The sequence below is a fragment of the Pogona vitticeps genome, chromosome 2, assembly GCF_051106095.1.
Source record: "Pogona vitticeps strain Pit_001003342236 chromosome 2, PviZW2.1, whole genome shotgun sequence".
Lineage (NCBI taxonomy): Eukaryota > Metazoa > Chordata > Lepidosauria > Squamata > Agamidae > Pogona > Pogona vitticeps.
The window spans coordinates 135,486,155-135,503,202 of NC_135784.1; the positions used below are offsets into that span (position 1 = coordinate 135,486,155).

General features: G+C 45.0%; 1 protein-coding gene across 1 annotated transcript; it reads right to left on the reverse strand.

Moving 5' to 3' along the window:
- Nucleotides 1-2,157: 2,157 nt before the first annotated feature.
- Nucleotides 2,158-14,296, reverse strand: LOC110085193 (melanin-concentrating hormone receptor 1). The gene is made up of 2 exons (XM_020805114.3): nucleotides 14,082-14,296; nucleotides 2,158-6,097 (listed from the first exon to the last, which is right to left on the reverse strand). The coding sequence occupies exons 1-2, from the start codon at nucleotides 14,152-14,154 to the stop codon at nucleotides 5,055-5,057; spliced, it is 1,116 nt and encodes a 371-aa protein (XP_020660773.3). The 5' UTR covers nucleotides 14,155-14,296; the 3' UTR covers nucleotides 2,158-5,054.
- Between the last annotated feature and the right edge of the window lie 2,752 nt (nucleotides 14,297-17,048).

Genomic DNA, 17,048 nt, shown 5'->3' on the forward strand with positions numbered 1-17,048 from the left:
ATTAAATGAAACTACCTCACGGACACTGAGTTAAGACTACTACCACTCTACGGGATATGCATTTAATTAATACGCGATGTGATTTTTTTTAAGGCAATAGCTTTCCCTCAAAGTAACCTTCTCTTTATCAAATCCACCTGCATATGGCTTTTAACAATGCTGAGTTTTGTCATATAGATAAAACTAAATATCCAACAAATACAGAGGATCCAGAACACTCAGTCCTCCAGGCATTCCTTGGACTAACATCCTACCCCACCAACACTGATGGGAGCTGCCGTCCAGCAAAGTTTAACAAGGAATAAAATGCCCCTCCCTGTTCTAATCCACCCCTCTCCGGAACTGACCAAAGAGCTTTCTCCAGGAAAGATCATTAGCAGAGCAAGATGACGCCTGTCTTAAGCTTGTTCTCAATGTCTTATCCTCAAAAGTATGCTCTTGTACGACTAGTAGACATATTCTTCGGGATCAAATCCAGGAGGGAACCCGCTGGCAGTCTTGCAGGTGTCATTGGGATACAGATCTGATCACCTCTGTCCAACAGAGCTAATGGTGAGGAAATAGATTCGCCTTCCCACCCACCCCCCAACATCATATGTAGGACAACAGATTGCCAACCCGTGGCTGAATTAAAAGACATTTATGCTACAGGCCATTGTCATTGTCACACACACCTATGGTCACTAATTCCATGTATTAAACAGTTACCAGTTACGTGAAGTCACGTTTCCCTTTCTGTGATTCCCCAACCTACTGCTAAATCAATTTCATGGACTGACTGACTATTCCGCTTTTATAACTTACAGACAGAAATGCAAAGTGATGGGCACGAGAGATACAGAGCTGGTGGCAATGATCTGGGAAACAGATTCATGGCCACTGTGTGTCACGCAAGAGAGGAAACGTGTCGCAACTGAAGTTCAGCCTTGTTCCAGTAGACTTTGACAAGCGAATTTCCAGAGGGCGAGCTGTGTTGGGCTGCAGCAGCAACACAGCGAAGGGTCTGTGGCACCTTAAAGGCTGACAAATGTAAAATGGCATAAGCTTCCCCCCCCCAACACACACACATGTACAGAGAGAAAGTTCATTCCAGGGTATGTGTGTTAGCTTAGCTACTGTCATGGGAAGCCTTCTTATCCATTATTAGGTCTTGATTCTTCTCACATTTGGTTTCTGCCCGATATCACGGTTTACCAGTCCCACCCACCTTAGCAATTGTGTGTGTGTGTGTGTGTGTGTGTGTGTGTGTGTGTGTGTGTGTGTGTGTGAGAGAGAGAGAGAGAGAGAGAGAGAGAGTGAGAGTGTGTGTGTGAGAGAGAGAGAGAGAGAGAGAGAGCGGGAGGGAGGGAGGGAGGGAGGCAGTCAGTCCATTTCTCAGGCCAGGGTGGCCTCCTCAAGTAACCGAGCAGCAGATAGTGATATCTATACCTTGATGCCATGGATAAATATTTGCCACATTATTTTTCCTTCTCATATGTCTGATGAAGTGGACTTGTCCACAAATAATGTAAAAGTTAGCCTTTAAGTTGCCACCCTGTTTTGGGGCCTTTTTTACACTTTTAATTTTTATTTTGTGCTCACCTCTAGGAGCAGCAGGTACAATCAGCTGCTTTCCTTCTCTCTCTCCTACAAGGCCTCTACCACAGCCCGGCCTCCCTCTCTCACCTTCTTCCGGCCTTCTTTTGGAGCACCTGGTACCCATGCCTGCCTGCCTGCCCCCTTTCTCTTTTCACCCAGCTGCCTCCTTTTTCTTTCTTTCTGTAAAGCAGCGTTGGCTGCTGCAGTCCATGGTGCTTTAGGAACAGCAGACAAAAGCAGCAGGAGAGGAAGGCAAAACGAGTTGTTTTTAAAAGCCAGAGTCTTCATGTTTTGTTCTTTGCTTGCATTAAGTGATTTTCCCCCCAATCAGTAGTTATTTTTCAGGCCCTCTGCCGGCTGGCCATTTTCACATGCCAACAGGCGGCTGGATTTGCTTTGCTTTGGAATTTCAGTGAAATGGTGTCTTGTGGTTGGGTTGCAACTCAGTCACGTCATATTCCAGAGCTTGGAAAAGTTATTTTCTTGTACTATGATTTCCAAAATACTCTAGCTAACATAGCTACCAAAATGTTACTTAGTAGAAAAGATTTGGGAGTCCTAAAAGGAACACACAAACCATTTTGGAATGAAACAAAATGTCTGAATGCCTTTTATTGTTAATATATTCAAAACTTAACATTGCTCAAGGAGACTCCCATTTGTACACTGTGTTTACATCAGCAAACAACACTTAACACAATATATTCACATAAAATGCACACTGTACATTCTACTCATTCCATGCACTTCTTCCCTGAATTCTGACCAGGCAGAAAGAGATCACAAATAGCGCAACTGCCCTCCTCAACATCACCTTCTTGAAAATTAATGCCCACTGTATTCTGGGGAGATGACAACGAATATTGGATCACACCTCCACTGGGAAAGTGTTTGACTCAATTTTCTATAGCTCAGTGGAGTTCAACTCAAGTGGAGCTCAGCTCTGTGGTAGCTCCGATGTCAGTGTATATGGGATTTTGTCCAAACTTTACAGAAACTAAGTTGTTGGACCTATTTAAGGGACGGGGCTCCACACCTTTGTTAGCTCTTGGAAAGTTCAAACTAAAAATAGAGTAGATTTGCCATCATACTAACCTTTTTGAAGGTACCAGCTTCTACTGCACAGAGCTGTTTGGGTTGTGCTGGATATATCTGTCTCATATTGAACATCTGCTCACACATTCAAGAGAAAGTAAGGAAATGCTTCCCTAACGCAGCCCCAGTTTCCAGCTGGCAGATTTCTTCGTTGCTGGTTGTGCAATTTGAGAGAGGGAGAGAGGGAGAGAGGGAGGGAGAAATAGAGGAACAGAGAAATATCAGCAGAAAGAGGTGCATACATCTGTTGCATACCTACCTCTGGGGCAGCATTCATTCAGACTGTGGCATCTGTGCTGCTCCTGCCTGTTGGACAAGTTGTCACCAGATTATAGCATTGCACAGATATTGGGCACAAGGTTGTCATGTTTTCATTACCATCACCTCCCGTGCTTTTAACTGGTGGTAAATTTGGAACTGTTAGTAACTTTTAATCTCTGTGGTGCAGAAAGCTTTAGCTGAGAATTTCTGAACTTGAAGCAATTTATTTTTTAGCAGCATTTGCATTCCTCCCTTACCCTCCCTGTGACCTCAATGCAGCATCTATGGGTCTCCTTACTCCCCACTTTGTTCTCATAAAAACCTTCTGAGGTCGGTCAGGCAGAGAGAAAGGGATGGCCTCATGGGTATGCCCAGCACACTTCTTGCTCAGAAGGAGATGACAAACTGGATATCCCATGTTCCAATGTAACACTCTTACCCACAATGCCACGTGGAGCTCTCTCTGTTATTAAAGGCATAGCCATAACTGTTACTGGAAACTGGTCACCCTCATCCAGTGTGGCAAATTGGTCCAACAATCCTCTTACTTAAAAGTTCCTTTTTCTCAAAGCACCACGATGGCCTCCAAAAGCTGAAGGGTTCGATCCCCCTTCATTCACCATAATTAAGACTTCACAAAACCAGAAAGAGTTTCATGAAACCACACTGTGGTAAAAGAAAGACCGATTGAGTGACATGGCCTTTCTTCCCCACACAGACCCATATCTGCTAATTTGTGTATAATCCTCCTTTTTTTTCCTCCCTGGTTGTTTCATATTAGTTGTTGTTTTAACTTTTAACGTTTTGTTGGCGTGACGTAGAATAAGGATACCCAATCTTTGTATAAATGACAAAATGTTGATATGTGCCTTTAAATAAAAAGTCAGTCTGCTGTAGGGGATAGAGTTTTAGACTAGGACTCAGAAGACCTGGGTTCAAATCCCCATTCAACCATGCAAACCCTTTGAGGTCTAACATTCATAAGAGCACTATACAAATATACCACAAACTTTGGAAACCATATTAGGCTCACAGGAAGCTGGGAGCTGGCTGACAGCACATAACACAGGACACATTTTTCTTTCAAAGTCCTACATCACTGTGACAAAACAAACTGTTGACGTTTTCCTTCTTGACGACTCCTATCAAAAATACAGGAGCCCTAATATTTTCAAGCCAGCCTATTATATGAGTGCCAAGCCTTCTTTGCAGGTAAATACACCTGATGGCAGGGGAGGCATCTACCTCTTCCTGGACAGAGTCCTGCAACAGCTACATCAGAGGCAGAGGCCAGGAAGTGCTGATTTCCTACGTCACTTGCTGGGAAAAGTTGTCTAGAATGTGATGCATCCTGCACTATGCGTAATAAGTGACTCTCTAGAATGAGTCCTAGAGAGACCTGCATTTGGGTGTTTATCATTCATATATTTCAGAATGTGACTCTAAAAAATTACATATGCTGCTTCCAGAGTCTCCAATGCCTCCTCCTGTTTCATCCGTTCTCTTTATTATGTTAACTCAAATCCTTGTTTTGATGCCTCTCCGGATAATGAACACCATAGGTGGCATTCCACTGCTGGAAGTACTACATTGCTTCTTTGTGTTTATGGCACCACAAGGAGAAGAAACTATTCATACATTTTCATTTGTTTTTCCTCTGTGCTTGATTGGTTGAGCCCAATGCTTTTCCCCATCACCCGTGTTACCCAGCATTAGACAGAAATGGCTTAACTCATTGGAAGCTAGTCTGGTTTGATATCTCAGGATTTCATGCCCTACACCCTCTTGTCTGTCTGATGCTTCAGCCCTTCATCTGTCATTTGTAAGTTAGTTTCATCATGATGATTTTTGCAGTCTCAGCCTTAGGTTTCTTAGAAACTAGGTTGCACACTTCTTCCCTTTGCAGTATTTCATATTATGCTGTGTTTCTCACATCTCACCATCTATCAGAAGGAGCAATTGTGCATAATTTTAAGTACTCCTGTAACACCTTGCATTGCCTGAAAGTGCTGTTGGCTGGCTGATCATTTCACAAAGCCAGCATTACGTGAGGGTTCTGTACAAGTAAACATATCATGGTCCTGTATGGCCAGGTTTATCAAGCCCTTGGGAAAGGAGAGCTAGTGAAGAGCAACTGCCACAGGCAGTGAGTTGGGAGAAAAGTCCTCCAAAAACTGAGTCTGTTGGGTAGATTCCTGTGCAAGCTTCAGGCACACACTGGCCTCTGTTGTGCTGTGGTTGTTATTGACACGAAACTGCTGTTTGGCTGGGCAAATAGCCACCATGAACTGACGCTTGAAGGTCTCACTCAAGGCAATGTAGAGGAAAGGATTGAGGCAACTATTGGCGTAGCCCAAACTAATGGCAAAGTTGTAGGCGTAGAAGAAAGCAACGGAAGGAGTGTCTATCCCAAGATGCACCAGCTGCAGGATGTAGAAGGGGGCCCAACAAATGAAGAAAGCAGAGCAGATGGCAACAGCCATTCGGGTGACCTTCTTTGTACGGACCCGGAGACTCCTCTGGGGTAGAGGCACAACGGTGGTGGCCATATGCTGGAGGATCTTGAAGTAGACCACACAGATGATGAACAGGGGAATAGCAAAGGCTAGCATGAACTGGTAAATGGTGAACCAGTAGATATCCGTCTCAGGGTTGGGCAGCAGAAGAGCACATCGGACACTCCCATCCTCCAGTGGCATCACCCCAGCATACATCCAGACAGGGATGATGGTCAGAAAAGAAAGGAGCCACACCAAGCCAATGACCAAGGCTGCTACATATGGCGTCCGGACATAAGTAGATTTCAGGGGATAAACGGTTGCCAGGTAACGATCCAGGGTCATGACTGTTAGGATATTGGTGCTGGTGATCTGGCTGTTGGTGTCCAGGGCGGTGATGATAGTGCATAATGGTGCTCCAAAGTACCAGGCACCATTGCCTAGGAGCTGATGGATGAGGAAGGGCATGCCTAGCAGGAAGAGCAAGTCCACAAGGGAGAGATTGAAGATGAAGATATCAGGCACGGTCTGTTTGCACCTCAGCTTCTTCTTCTTGATAATGGTGTAGAGAACAATAAGATTCCCGACTATGCCAAGGAAACAAATGATGCCAAACAAACTGGGCATGATCACATTGGTGTAAGGAGCTGGCCTTTCTGCCACTGCTGTAAACAGCCGGGGAGGGGGGAAGGGGGAGAAAGAGAGACAAAAATAATAGTAAAAGGTTGATGTTGTTTCAACTTATATGCCGTACTGCCTAAGTTTATGTCAACCTGCTAGCGTTATAGGGTGATTCCAGTCACTGCATAAGTTATGGCTGATTACAGGTTTATGTGTTTTCATAAAAACAAACGAGGAAGACTGGGGTTCCCTCCTCCCCCTTCTTTTTCTTTCTTTTTTTTGCAACTTCTGTATTGTGAACATTATTTGCTGATCCTGCAATTCCATCTTTCAGTCCTGTCACCTTGTGAAAGGTGATGGCCCTTTCTTTGGCTTGTAGCCAAATGGTAACATGTACAGTGTCAATTATGGGATGAAATTTGTTCTTTTTTAACTTCACCCTTGAGTAGGACTAGCTCCTAGTGGAACACATCTGGTCCCGGCATGTGTTTTGCGGGTGAACACCATATCAACCACAGTACGCAGATCTTGTCTCTTTAAGAGACAGGCTTAAATAATAAAATGTCTTGCTTTTGAGTGGATGCTGTTTCTCTACACATCCAGACACAAGTGAGACTGGTGTGTTGTTGGTCTGCTGTTCATACAGTGGCTTTTAATTTTTAAGTATTCAGTGAAGACAGATTTTCTCTTTGCAATATTGATTTCTATGTATTTCTATAGTTCCAAAACCAGGGAAATTCCCAAACGGAAAAACCTTGGTTTAAAGCTAAACATCGTTGTTGAGCAAAAGAAATTCAGGCCACAAATCAATCCCTATCAAAGCATGTACACTTTTGTACTTGTTTTGTACCTTAAGGCCCACTTCATGTAAGCTCAAGATATGACTTTCATATCATGAGTTTACATGAAATTTCCTCTGCCTGCCTAGGACAAAGCCCTAGACAATACAGTGTGACATCCTTGCCCAAGTACAGATCAATAAGACTGGACTAGAAACGTTTACATAACTGCAGATGGACCTGTGCTGCAAATCCGTTGTTTGCAGACACTGACGCTGGCAAAGCGTGTCGGGTGGCAAGTGGGATTATGCTATAATGCTTACATGGAGTGGATGTTAAGGTACAAAAACTCTGCATCAATGGAAATGCTTTGAGTGAAAGGAATTGATCTGTAGTCTGAACTTCTTTGCCTGCTTTGGTGTAGCATCAACCATAGCATTTAGCTTTAAATCAATAGTTTCTCTCTCCCCCTCCCACCACCACTTTCTTCTCTTCCTGTTTCCAAACAACAAAGATCAGCTGGTTAAAAATGTTCTACATGTAAGGACCACCTTCTCACATAAAGATGTAAAAGGGGACCTGCTAGAATGGGCCAAAGATCTGTCTCATCCCGTGTCCTGTGTCTCACAGTGGGGAAACCCACATGGAAGTCAAATGGGGTACTGGCCCACCATGGGCTCAAGCTACTTCTTCAGCCAGCCCACTTTTGCCCACCTCCTTTCCTTCAGTGTGTGAATATTTAAATACATGCTTGTTTGCTTCCCTTATCTGTGTTGTGAGAAAGACAGAAAGAGAAGATGTCTCTCTGTGTCTGGATGCCTGTGTGCTGTGTGTATGCACATGAGCACCCACTTTTCTCCATGGCTCAGCCTGTCACCCTGATTCTGCCTGCCATGGGATCTACCCCAGATGGGCAGCAGCCACCACTGGGTATTAGAGGACTGTCCAACACTATAGGCAAGCAGCCATTCTTTCGCCAAACAAATAACTTGTGTCACAGGACCAGATTCTAGCCTACAGTGGCTATTGTATACAAATAGTGTCCCCTGGAGAGTGACCAAAGGCAGATATAGTCAGGGCTCCTGTGGCTTTAGTTGTGCTGTAAAAGATGCCATTTCAGGAGGAGGAGGAATTAGCATGGCCAGAAATGCCAACTGAACTACTAAAGATGTAGGAGCCCCGTCCTCCAGCCACCCTGTCCCAGGGACATTGAACCTCATCATGTGAATTATTCCTTCCATTGATACCACACACAATACAAAATGCTCAAGGGACGTTCTGAATGTGACCATTAGAAGAAGGTGGGTGGCAGGTCTCCTTTAGTAGTTTGATGGCAGACAGAAACCCATGAGATGATATTTTCCCTAGCCTGGAGATATAGCAATAGGAGAGGAAAAAACACCTGCTTCTCCCATTCATGCAATTACATAAACCTTTTCACTGGGAATGGGAAGTCAACGTCATTTTCTTCTGCCAAGAGAAGCTAGATGGTTGGCAAAGGGAATGTATCCTGCAGAGAAAGCCCCATATCTTATCGCCTATTTTCTATTAAATGAAGAGGACTGGAGAAGCACTGTCTTAGCAGATGGATAGATAGGTGATGGTTCTTGAAAGAATGCCTCAGTCTGTCCAGATGTCTACCCAATGTGTCATCCACCCAAAATGTAACAGAACCACCAGTTTTCCCACAGGCGTGTCCTCTCCCTTGTCAATTTCCACCAAACCAGATGGTGATGTATCATTTCAAGGAGGATTGACTCCACTCAGGTTTAACGGGCCCACATTTCAGCTGTGTATACATTGGAATCACTCTTGCACATCTTGTTATAAATCCGAAGGATGCGCCTCAGGGCTCATTACAGAGGTTTGATTACCTTCTTGTCGTACCAGGCAAAATGGAAAGAAACCTGTTGTTTGATTGGCAGCACCATCATGCCCACACAGCTGTTGTTCCATCTGCCTTTTTCTCAGTGCTAAAGGTCAGGGAGATTAGCTGTGGACCACCTTGATCTCCACACATAAACACAATTACCTACTGGGTGCTAGCACAGTTCTTTTGTTTCTCATTCTCCTGGTTTCTATGAATGCCAAAGATTATTTGGAACATTTTGCCAGCTGGAAACCTGAACAATACCAAGATCATAGTTCTGCATGATAATACAGTATCTGAACACTGCCCAAATAACATAGGTTAAAGAATCAGAGGTAGCTTGGGGTAACAGTTGTTCAATTAGAACAGCCTTCCAAACCCCATGTTCGCTGTTTCCATCATCTTCGGCCAATAGGAGAGGTCCCCCCACTCTTGTTTTGAAGGCTCTATCTGCACCTGAATCTCAGAGAAGGCTGTATCTCTGAGCAGAGGCATTCCAACAATACTGTCTGCATGAAAGTTACATTTTTATCTGCTGAATTTCTGCCTGTCCATGTAACAATTAAAATGTAGAACACCTCAGCTCAGAAACCAAACCAACATGACCTTCTTCCCCGCATAGGGGAAGTCTAGACTACAACTCCCACTATTCATGGCCATCCATTGTCAAAGATTAAGGGTGAAGTATATAACTGAAAGGACATGGGTGAAACATATAGACCCATTCTTCATGTGAAGTTTATGTCTCTTGGACATTGTACTATTCCACACCTGAAGCATTGGGGAATGTTGGACTGCTTGAGCCATCAGCAACTCTCCAGGGTTTCAGATGGACCCTTTTCCAAGCCTCAGCTAGAGATGCTGAGTCTGAACTGGTGATCTGTGGCTGCTCCCAGACTTTGAAATTCCTTCCCACAGGAGGCCAGGCTGGCCCCATCTTTGCTGTCCTTCTGAAAGCAGGGGAAAACCTTTCTCTTCAGGCAAAGTTTCCCTGAGTTTGTGGCTGTCTGAATAGGCTTTTTAAATGGATGGTTGTGCCTTTCTAGGGACATGGTGGCGCTGCAGGTTAAACCGCAAAGCCTCTTGGGCTCCAAGGTTGAAAGACCAGCAGTTCGGAGTGAGCTCCTATCACTTGTCCCAGCTCCTGCCAACCTAGCAGTTCAAAAGCATGTAAATGTGAGTAAATAAATAGGTACCACCATGGTGGGAAAGTAATGGCATTCCGTGTCTAGTCACGCTGGCCACGTGACCACGGAAACTGTCTTCGGACAAACGCTGGCTCTACGGCTTGGAAACAGGGATGAGCACCACCCCTAGAGTTGGACACGACTGGACTAAATGTCAAGGGGAACCTTTACCTTTACCTGTGCCTTACTGCTTTGAATGTGGTTTTGGTGTTGCTTTTGTTTACTGCTTTTAGTGTAGTATTTGTTTGATCCTTTTTAGTATTTGCCTACTTACTGGTTTTAGCTTTAAATTGTGTCATCATAATGATGTAATCCACCTTGTTTTCTTTTTTAAGTGAGATGTTTTATGGAGTGGGTTTACCAGTCCACGTCTCCAATTAACTCCAATTAGCTGAGCATAGATTTGAACTCTGGTCTCCAGAGTCTTAGTCTATCACTCTGTCCACTACACCACACTAGGTATTTCTTATAATTATACACAACTTTTTATAGGATAACCTATACCTGCTCAGACCACATTTTCTGCACAAATTAATGTTTTTCTAATCAAGAAACACTGGATTCAAATCCTGTTAAGCCTGGGAAATCAAAGCTACCTCTTCACACTCAGAAAAGGCTCAGTGGTTTAAGCTTTGTATGTGAGGTAGCTCATGAAGGCAGAGGAGCCGCACCAGAGATGAAGATGGCAAAAAATATGCAGAGCTCATTTGTGACAGCTTGCTGGGAAGGGCAAGGTGCCTTGGTTTCTGTATCTGTGATGCCTGTCAGATGACGCAGGCCAAGACACAAAGTCATCACAGCACTTCCCCACTCACCACCAGCGCCATCTGGGGTGCTAAGGGAGTGCTGAGCCCAACTGCCAGTAGGGATGGGCAAAGAGCCAAGAGCCAGTGTTTTTCAAAATGAGGAGCAGTGTTGAATGGGGAGAAATAGGGTTAGGGTTAGGGTTACTGTTTATCTGAATGAATGGTACAATTTAATTGATGTTGATAGAAATCTGTTTTTATACAGGTGCTCCCTTCTTAATGATTAGGCTTAATGAAACGCCTTTCATTTATGCATGAGGTAAGAAATTCTAATCCTTCAGAAATCCTTAAGAAATTCTAGGATCCTCTTCCTTGGGAAATAATCAGGTGGGTGGAGATCTTGTAAACATAGGACAGCCCAGCATAGGGCAAGTTTTGTGAATAGGGGTATGATTGGAATTGGATTTCACTATTGGTATGATTACTTATAGTGTCTATGAGGAAAGTTCTTCTCCTTTAGACAAAATAAATTATTTTTACTTGCTCCTTCTTTTTGAAGTTATTCAAGGCAAGTTGGGTGGGGGGGGAGGTAAATTTACTTGGAAGGGTTGTTCTTTTGGAAGCTTTTGCAATACTGGACATCAGAAGTTGATTTATGGATTGATCTTTGTCATCTGGAATGGAAGCCCTCAACTAGAACCCACAATGAATGTATGGAGCTTCTTCTCTGTCTACTCTAGTTCCATTGACAGAAACTTACAATAGAGCTTATTGGGAAATAACCTCTGGACAAAAATCAGTCTTAAAAAGAGTATAGGAATAATACACAATTGTGCCATCTGTACACGGAGGGGGAAATGACACCAAGGCAGAATCTGCTTTCACTTTCTTCTCCACCTTCTCCTCCCCTTAATTACTACGGTTGTACTGTGAGTGCAACCTTTAACTGATTAACAGGTTACTTTGATCAATTAAGACATTTTGATAGCCTGAGTTACTCAAGCAATAGATTTTTCTTTTCTTTCCCAGAATGTATTGTTTTAAATATAAGTAGCTATAGCAACCGCATGTGGCAAACCTCTTTTCAAAAGAAGCATTCTGCCCTTTCCCTCTCAAAAATGGGAATGCCTCTTCTAATATTGGCCCTGTGAAGACAAATGCATGCATCCTGTAAAAAAATAATGCATGCTTTTTTTCTTAAGTACAATGATTTTACTCACAGGATAATTTATGGACAACTACAGTGCAACTTAGAAATATGCTTTCCCAGAAGTAATCAGTGTATTCAATGGTGTGGACTCTCTGATAAGTTTATTTTAGGATTGTAATTACTTATTGATTGATGGGCCCAAACTCACATAAGTAATGGATCTCTGATGCTAACATTCCTTTATTTTACAGACAACCATTGTTTTCATCCTACCTGTCCTCCAAGAAAGTCAAGGCAGCATCTACACTCTCTCAACCACAATTCTTGAGATAGACTAGGTTGAGGGATTATGAACTCATCCATGAACTGGCTAAGCAGAGCAGAGAGGTGTCTCTAGTTTAAGCTGAAAAAAAATTGTCTGTTCTTAAAAAATGAAGCTGTTCCTCTCCCCCTTTTAAAAAAAACCCTCTCAATTGTCACTGTTCTTATTTTCTCATTATTTGTACTTCATTTACATGTGCAACTTAACCTTAAGAATTAAGATAGGACTTATGGCCCACCACTAACAGGACAAATTTTAAAACAAGTAAATCTTAATTATGACGATGATGTATTGTGAAGTAAATTCTGACTTATGACAATCCTTTCCAGGGGCTTCTTGTTAGAGAGAACTCAGGACTGGTTTACCATCCCCTTCTTCCAGAGGCACTCTGGGATTGCGCTGCTTGCCCAAGGCCACACAGGCCTAATAAACTGTGTTTACCCCATTCCACCTTTACTTCCTACAAAAATGTGCGTTGAATTGTAGTCTTACACCCCCCAGTTTTCCTATCCATGCTTGTATACAACAATCCCTTCCTTTCTAACTACAGATGAAATATGCCACTAACATCCAGAGTGCCTTTTAATCACAGTTGCTTCTTCTCTCTGGGTATGATTCTTGAATGTGCATTTAGGAGGCTTTTAAAAAAACATCAGTGTGTGTCAACTTTTTGTAATCACCTATTAAAATATATATATATATGAAAACTGGGTTTTAATGTGTCCTTCTCTGCACCACTAAAAGCTTATAGAATGCTGCTTTTGTTGCAGATTGCTGGTGATGATTGGATCAGACCAGAAGTCTGAGGTTATTCTACCTAAGAGAGTACATGAAATAGATGGAATGAATTCCTTTCACTTTAATAATGGTGCAAACATGACCGCATATTGAAAGAGTTCCGTGCTTGGGTTGCAGTTCTTTTCATGCTTACCTGAAACTAAGTTCCATTGAATCTAATAGGAGTTGTATTTGCGACGGCTTTCACAGCTGGGATCTAATGGTTGTTGTGGGATTTTTGGGCTCTTTGGCCGTCAGTCTCAAGTGAACTCCAGATCCCTGTTCTCTGAAGATGCCGGCCACAGAGACTGGCGAAACGTTAGGAAGAACAACCTTCAGAACACGGCCAAAGAGCCCGAAAAACCCACAACAACAACAACAACAACTAATTTTCAAAATTAAAAATAGGATGATGTGAAAGTTCAGAAATGGCCTCTGTGAATTTAAGGGAGTCATCGGGGACATGAATACCTGTGCTTATTATTCTTCCCAGTTAGTCGACAAAGACTTCTTGTTACCGCTTCCCGGGTATTAAATCTCAGCACTACCCTTCTGAAAATCCCTGGGGTGGCGGGGTGGCTCTTCTCCGCTTCTCCGCGCCCCCACCTCGGTTCTACGGAGAAGCCAGGCGGCAAACCGCGGGCGCTGTCCGTCTTTGTTGGTGCTGAAACGAGCCCATTCTAACACAACCTGTTGTACTTACGGAGCAGAGCGCGCGGATGTTAACCAAGGTTGCATGTAGCTGGAAAGGACAGCATATACATTATTCCTTTAAAAAAAAAATTCTAAGAGATGATAGTGATGGAAACCGATGCTTTGTTCTATTAACCTCTTATATTTCAATCGTCATTAAATTTATTCATCCCCGTCTTCTAATCAAAACTGACTAAAACTGCGCTTCCATGCCCACTCACCTGGGAGTAAATCCTACTGAATGCAGTGAGGCTGATTTAGGCATTATAGAATTGAGTTACCTGCGGAACCAGAAAGGCTAGGAAAGGAGGCACTTAACTGAAATGGCAAAAACAATCAGATTTGACTACCGCTACCGTATGTCCGCTAGCCACGACTATTGCCCAGTCTCTTCGCCACCGTGCAGGGCAACAAGTGTAAGGGGAGAGGAGACCCACCAGGAGGTAAGCTGGTTTTCCCTTCCCCGAAAAGTTTTCCCGTTTAAGGCAACCGATCCTGACTTACTTGATCCATTCCTGGTGGAAACGTCGGAGGAATTCCTTCGGAAAGAAGCTTCGGAAGAGTTCACCACAGCCATTGCTTCCCTTCACGCTGATCCGGCTCCCTCTCGAGAGAAGCAAAGCAAACTTCCGATTCCTTATCCGCCTCGGGGGCTCCCTTCGGTCTCCCGCATCGCTTCCAGGCGGTTGGCCTCAGCCGGGCGGGGCCCAGAATTTCACAACTTGGGAGAAGTTGCCCGCGGAAGCTGCGGCAGCGCTGGCGTCCCTCGCATCGGCAGAGGCTGGCTTGTCACTGGCGGTGGACACAGGTCAGCTTGCCTCCAGATCCCGAGCCTTCTTCTCTTCTTCGGATCTGAAAGGTGTCTGCGTAAAAGCCTGGAAAAAAAAACACTAATATTTGAACGGAGGGGCGGGGGGCTAACTCTGCCCACGGAGGCTGAATGAAGGGAGGGCGGCTGTAGCCAGTAGGGAGGGGAAAGGGGGAGCACGCCGCCCTCCCCGTCCCCGATCCTGACGCCTGTAAGACGCCAAGGCGGCTGAGAGGCTCGGCCGCCCAGGGGTGGGCAGGTGTGAGTGGGAGGCGAGGGGAGGAGAGGGAGAGCGAGCGAGAGTGGGTGTGCTTTCCTGCTCGACCAGGGGGCGGAGGGGACCCCGGCGGGTGGCTGCAAAGGGCCGAGGCGAATGGGGTGTGGGAAGGGATTGTGCCGGCGCCTCAAGCGGCCCTTGGGTCAGTCACACGGCCGAGGGGAAGAGCAGGGCCCGGGGGCTGCGGAAGGGCCGCGGGGAAAAAAAGGCGCGGAGGCTTTCCTGGGATCCCGTCCATGTGGGGATGACGGTAAATCTCCAGGAGCTTTCCAACGGCTAAAAAAAGGGGGATGCGCCCGGCTCAGAGGGCTCCCGGAGGGTCTCTTGCCAGGGCCGTAGCTCAAGAGCGAGCGCCCTGTACCCTCGCCCAGCGCTCCAGAGCGTTTGGGTGAGTGACGGGTCGTTTCATTTCACCGCAGCTGCTGGCGAGGTGTTCCTTTTCCTCTGAAACCCAAGGAGCCCCTTGCAAGACAAGACCGAGTTCCCTATGCAGTAACTTTATTATCTCCACGATCTGTTTTCACACTGCCTACAGAAAGGAGGTGGTCAAATCAGCCACTGCCATCCCTGAATGGCCGCAGATATGGCTTCTCTTTCTTGCCCCCCCCCCGCGCCCCGTTACCAAGCTGGCTTGGCAGAAGTGCCTCCATCAGAGTACAAAGGCCATGCCCGCAGGGTCAGGACAGCAAGGCAAAGGATTGCATTGAAAACGGTCCCCCTGCTGGCTTTCTCCGCACGTTTGCCTTCAGCCTTCTGACTCACGGTCAGCAGCGGCCCAATCCCAAGACGATCCTTGTGGTCAGCCTGATGCTCCCGCTGACGTTCCCTCTGATGCAACTCCTGACTGCCTGAACAAATCGATGCCATACCCTTCTGTGCCCCTACAGAAAGTCAGAGGAAGAATTATTTCAGCCGAGTAGCCTGAATCTGTGCGCCACCTGCTGCTTGGGGAAAGAGGATTGGTGGCTGCTGAGCCAGAGTGCATCTATCCATCTGCCAGAATTTTACCCAACCTTGATGCTTCCCTTAGCTTTGTTGATTCAGTACAAACATGATGACTAATTCCATGTCCAATGCTCTGCAAAGAGGACTCCAGGCTGGGGGGGGGGGTTTGAGGAGGGGGGGACACTGAATAGTGTGGATGTCAAGTGCTTGCCTTAATGTGTCTTGAAATACACATGCGCTGATTTGTTTCTTTAAAATACCACCTTCCAGAACTGCTTAGAAACATATGAACATCCTGCAGATGATGGAAAAGTGAACATATTAGCTGAGGGTTCTGGGAGCTATGATTAAAAAAGAAAAACGATAGCTAAGCTCTACCACATATATTCAGGCACACAGTACATTGGATGACCTCTAAGGTGTCTCGTTTGTTGCTGCTGCTGCTTTTGCCATTTATGGTTTTATATCCTCCTCGTACCATTTCTGTATTAACCAGATACAGGAAATTACCCACAGGAAACAACCAATGTCCCAAAAAGAACCTTGGCTAGCAACCAGTTGCCTAAATGCAGAATGGAAAGAAAACTATGTAAAGAATCTCCCCCATTACACCAACCTCCCTGCCTTCTGCATGTTCTCTTTCTGACTGCAGAAGCAGTCGCATAGCTGGTCATGTGCTGGGGACCCTGGAAGAGCAATTTCCCCTCCACTTGGCATTTAGGTGACAGGACACTGGCAGTTGGCATTAAGCCCTGGGTGATGCATTCATCAGAAGGAGGTGGTGAAATCATGAAGCGAAACAAAGCATGCTGCTTATATACTGCTCCATAGTGCTTAAAGCACTCGCTGTATAGTTTACAAATTTCTTATTATGCAGGCTACACATTTCCCCCTCCCCCACTATGTAATCACCTTACCAACCTTGGAAGGATAGAAAGTGGACTCAGCCTCCAGCCAGCTACCTGAGCCCAGGATTGAACCCAGGTTGTGAGCAGAGTCTTCACTGTGGTACTGCCGTTTAACCACTGTGCCATAAGGCTCCTTCTCCAGCTCTGGGATCCTCCAGACATTTTGGATGACAACTCCCATTATTCTAGTAAAGAGGGCAATGGGTCATAATGGGACTGGCAAGTATTGTAGCCCATCATATGAAGAGTGTGCCAGGTTTGGGAGGATAGCCGAGATAGGACATGCTAGCCAGAAAGGTAGACATGAATTTTATCGTATCCTTACGAGAAGAATTTAAATAGATACAGGAAACTCCTGCTGCCTCTGATACACGTCCTGTGCCCTCTAGTGACTAAATGAAATGAGCTGCTTGTTTTCTTCTTCTCCATCAAGGGCTAAAGTGACAGTGATTCAGTTTCTCTTAGCAGCTCCCATTCACTGTCAAGATCTATTGGTGATATCTAACAATATTAAATTTTCCACCAGGAAAAAA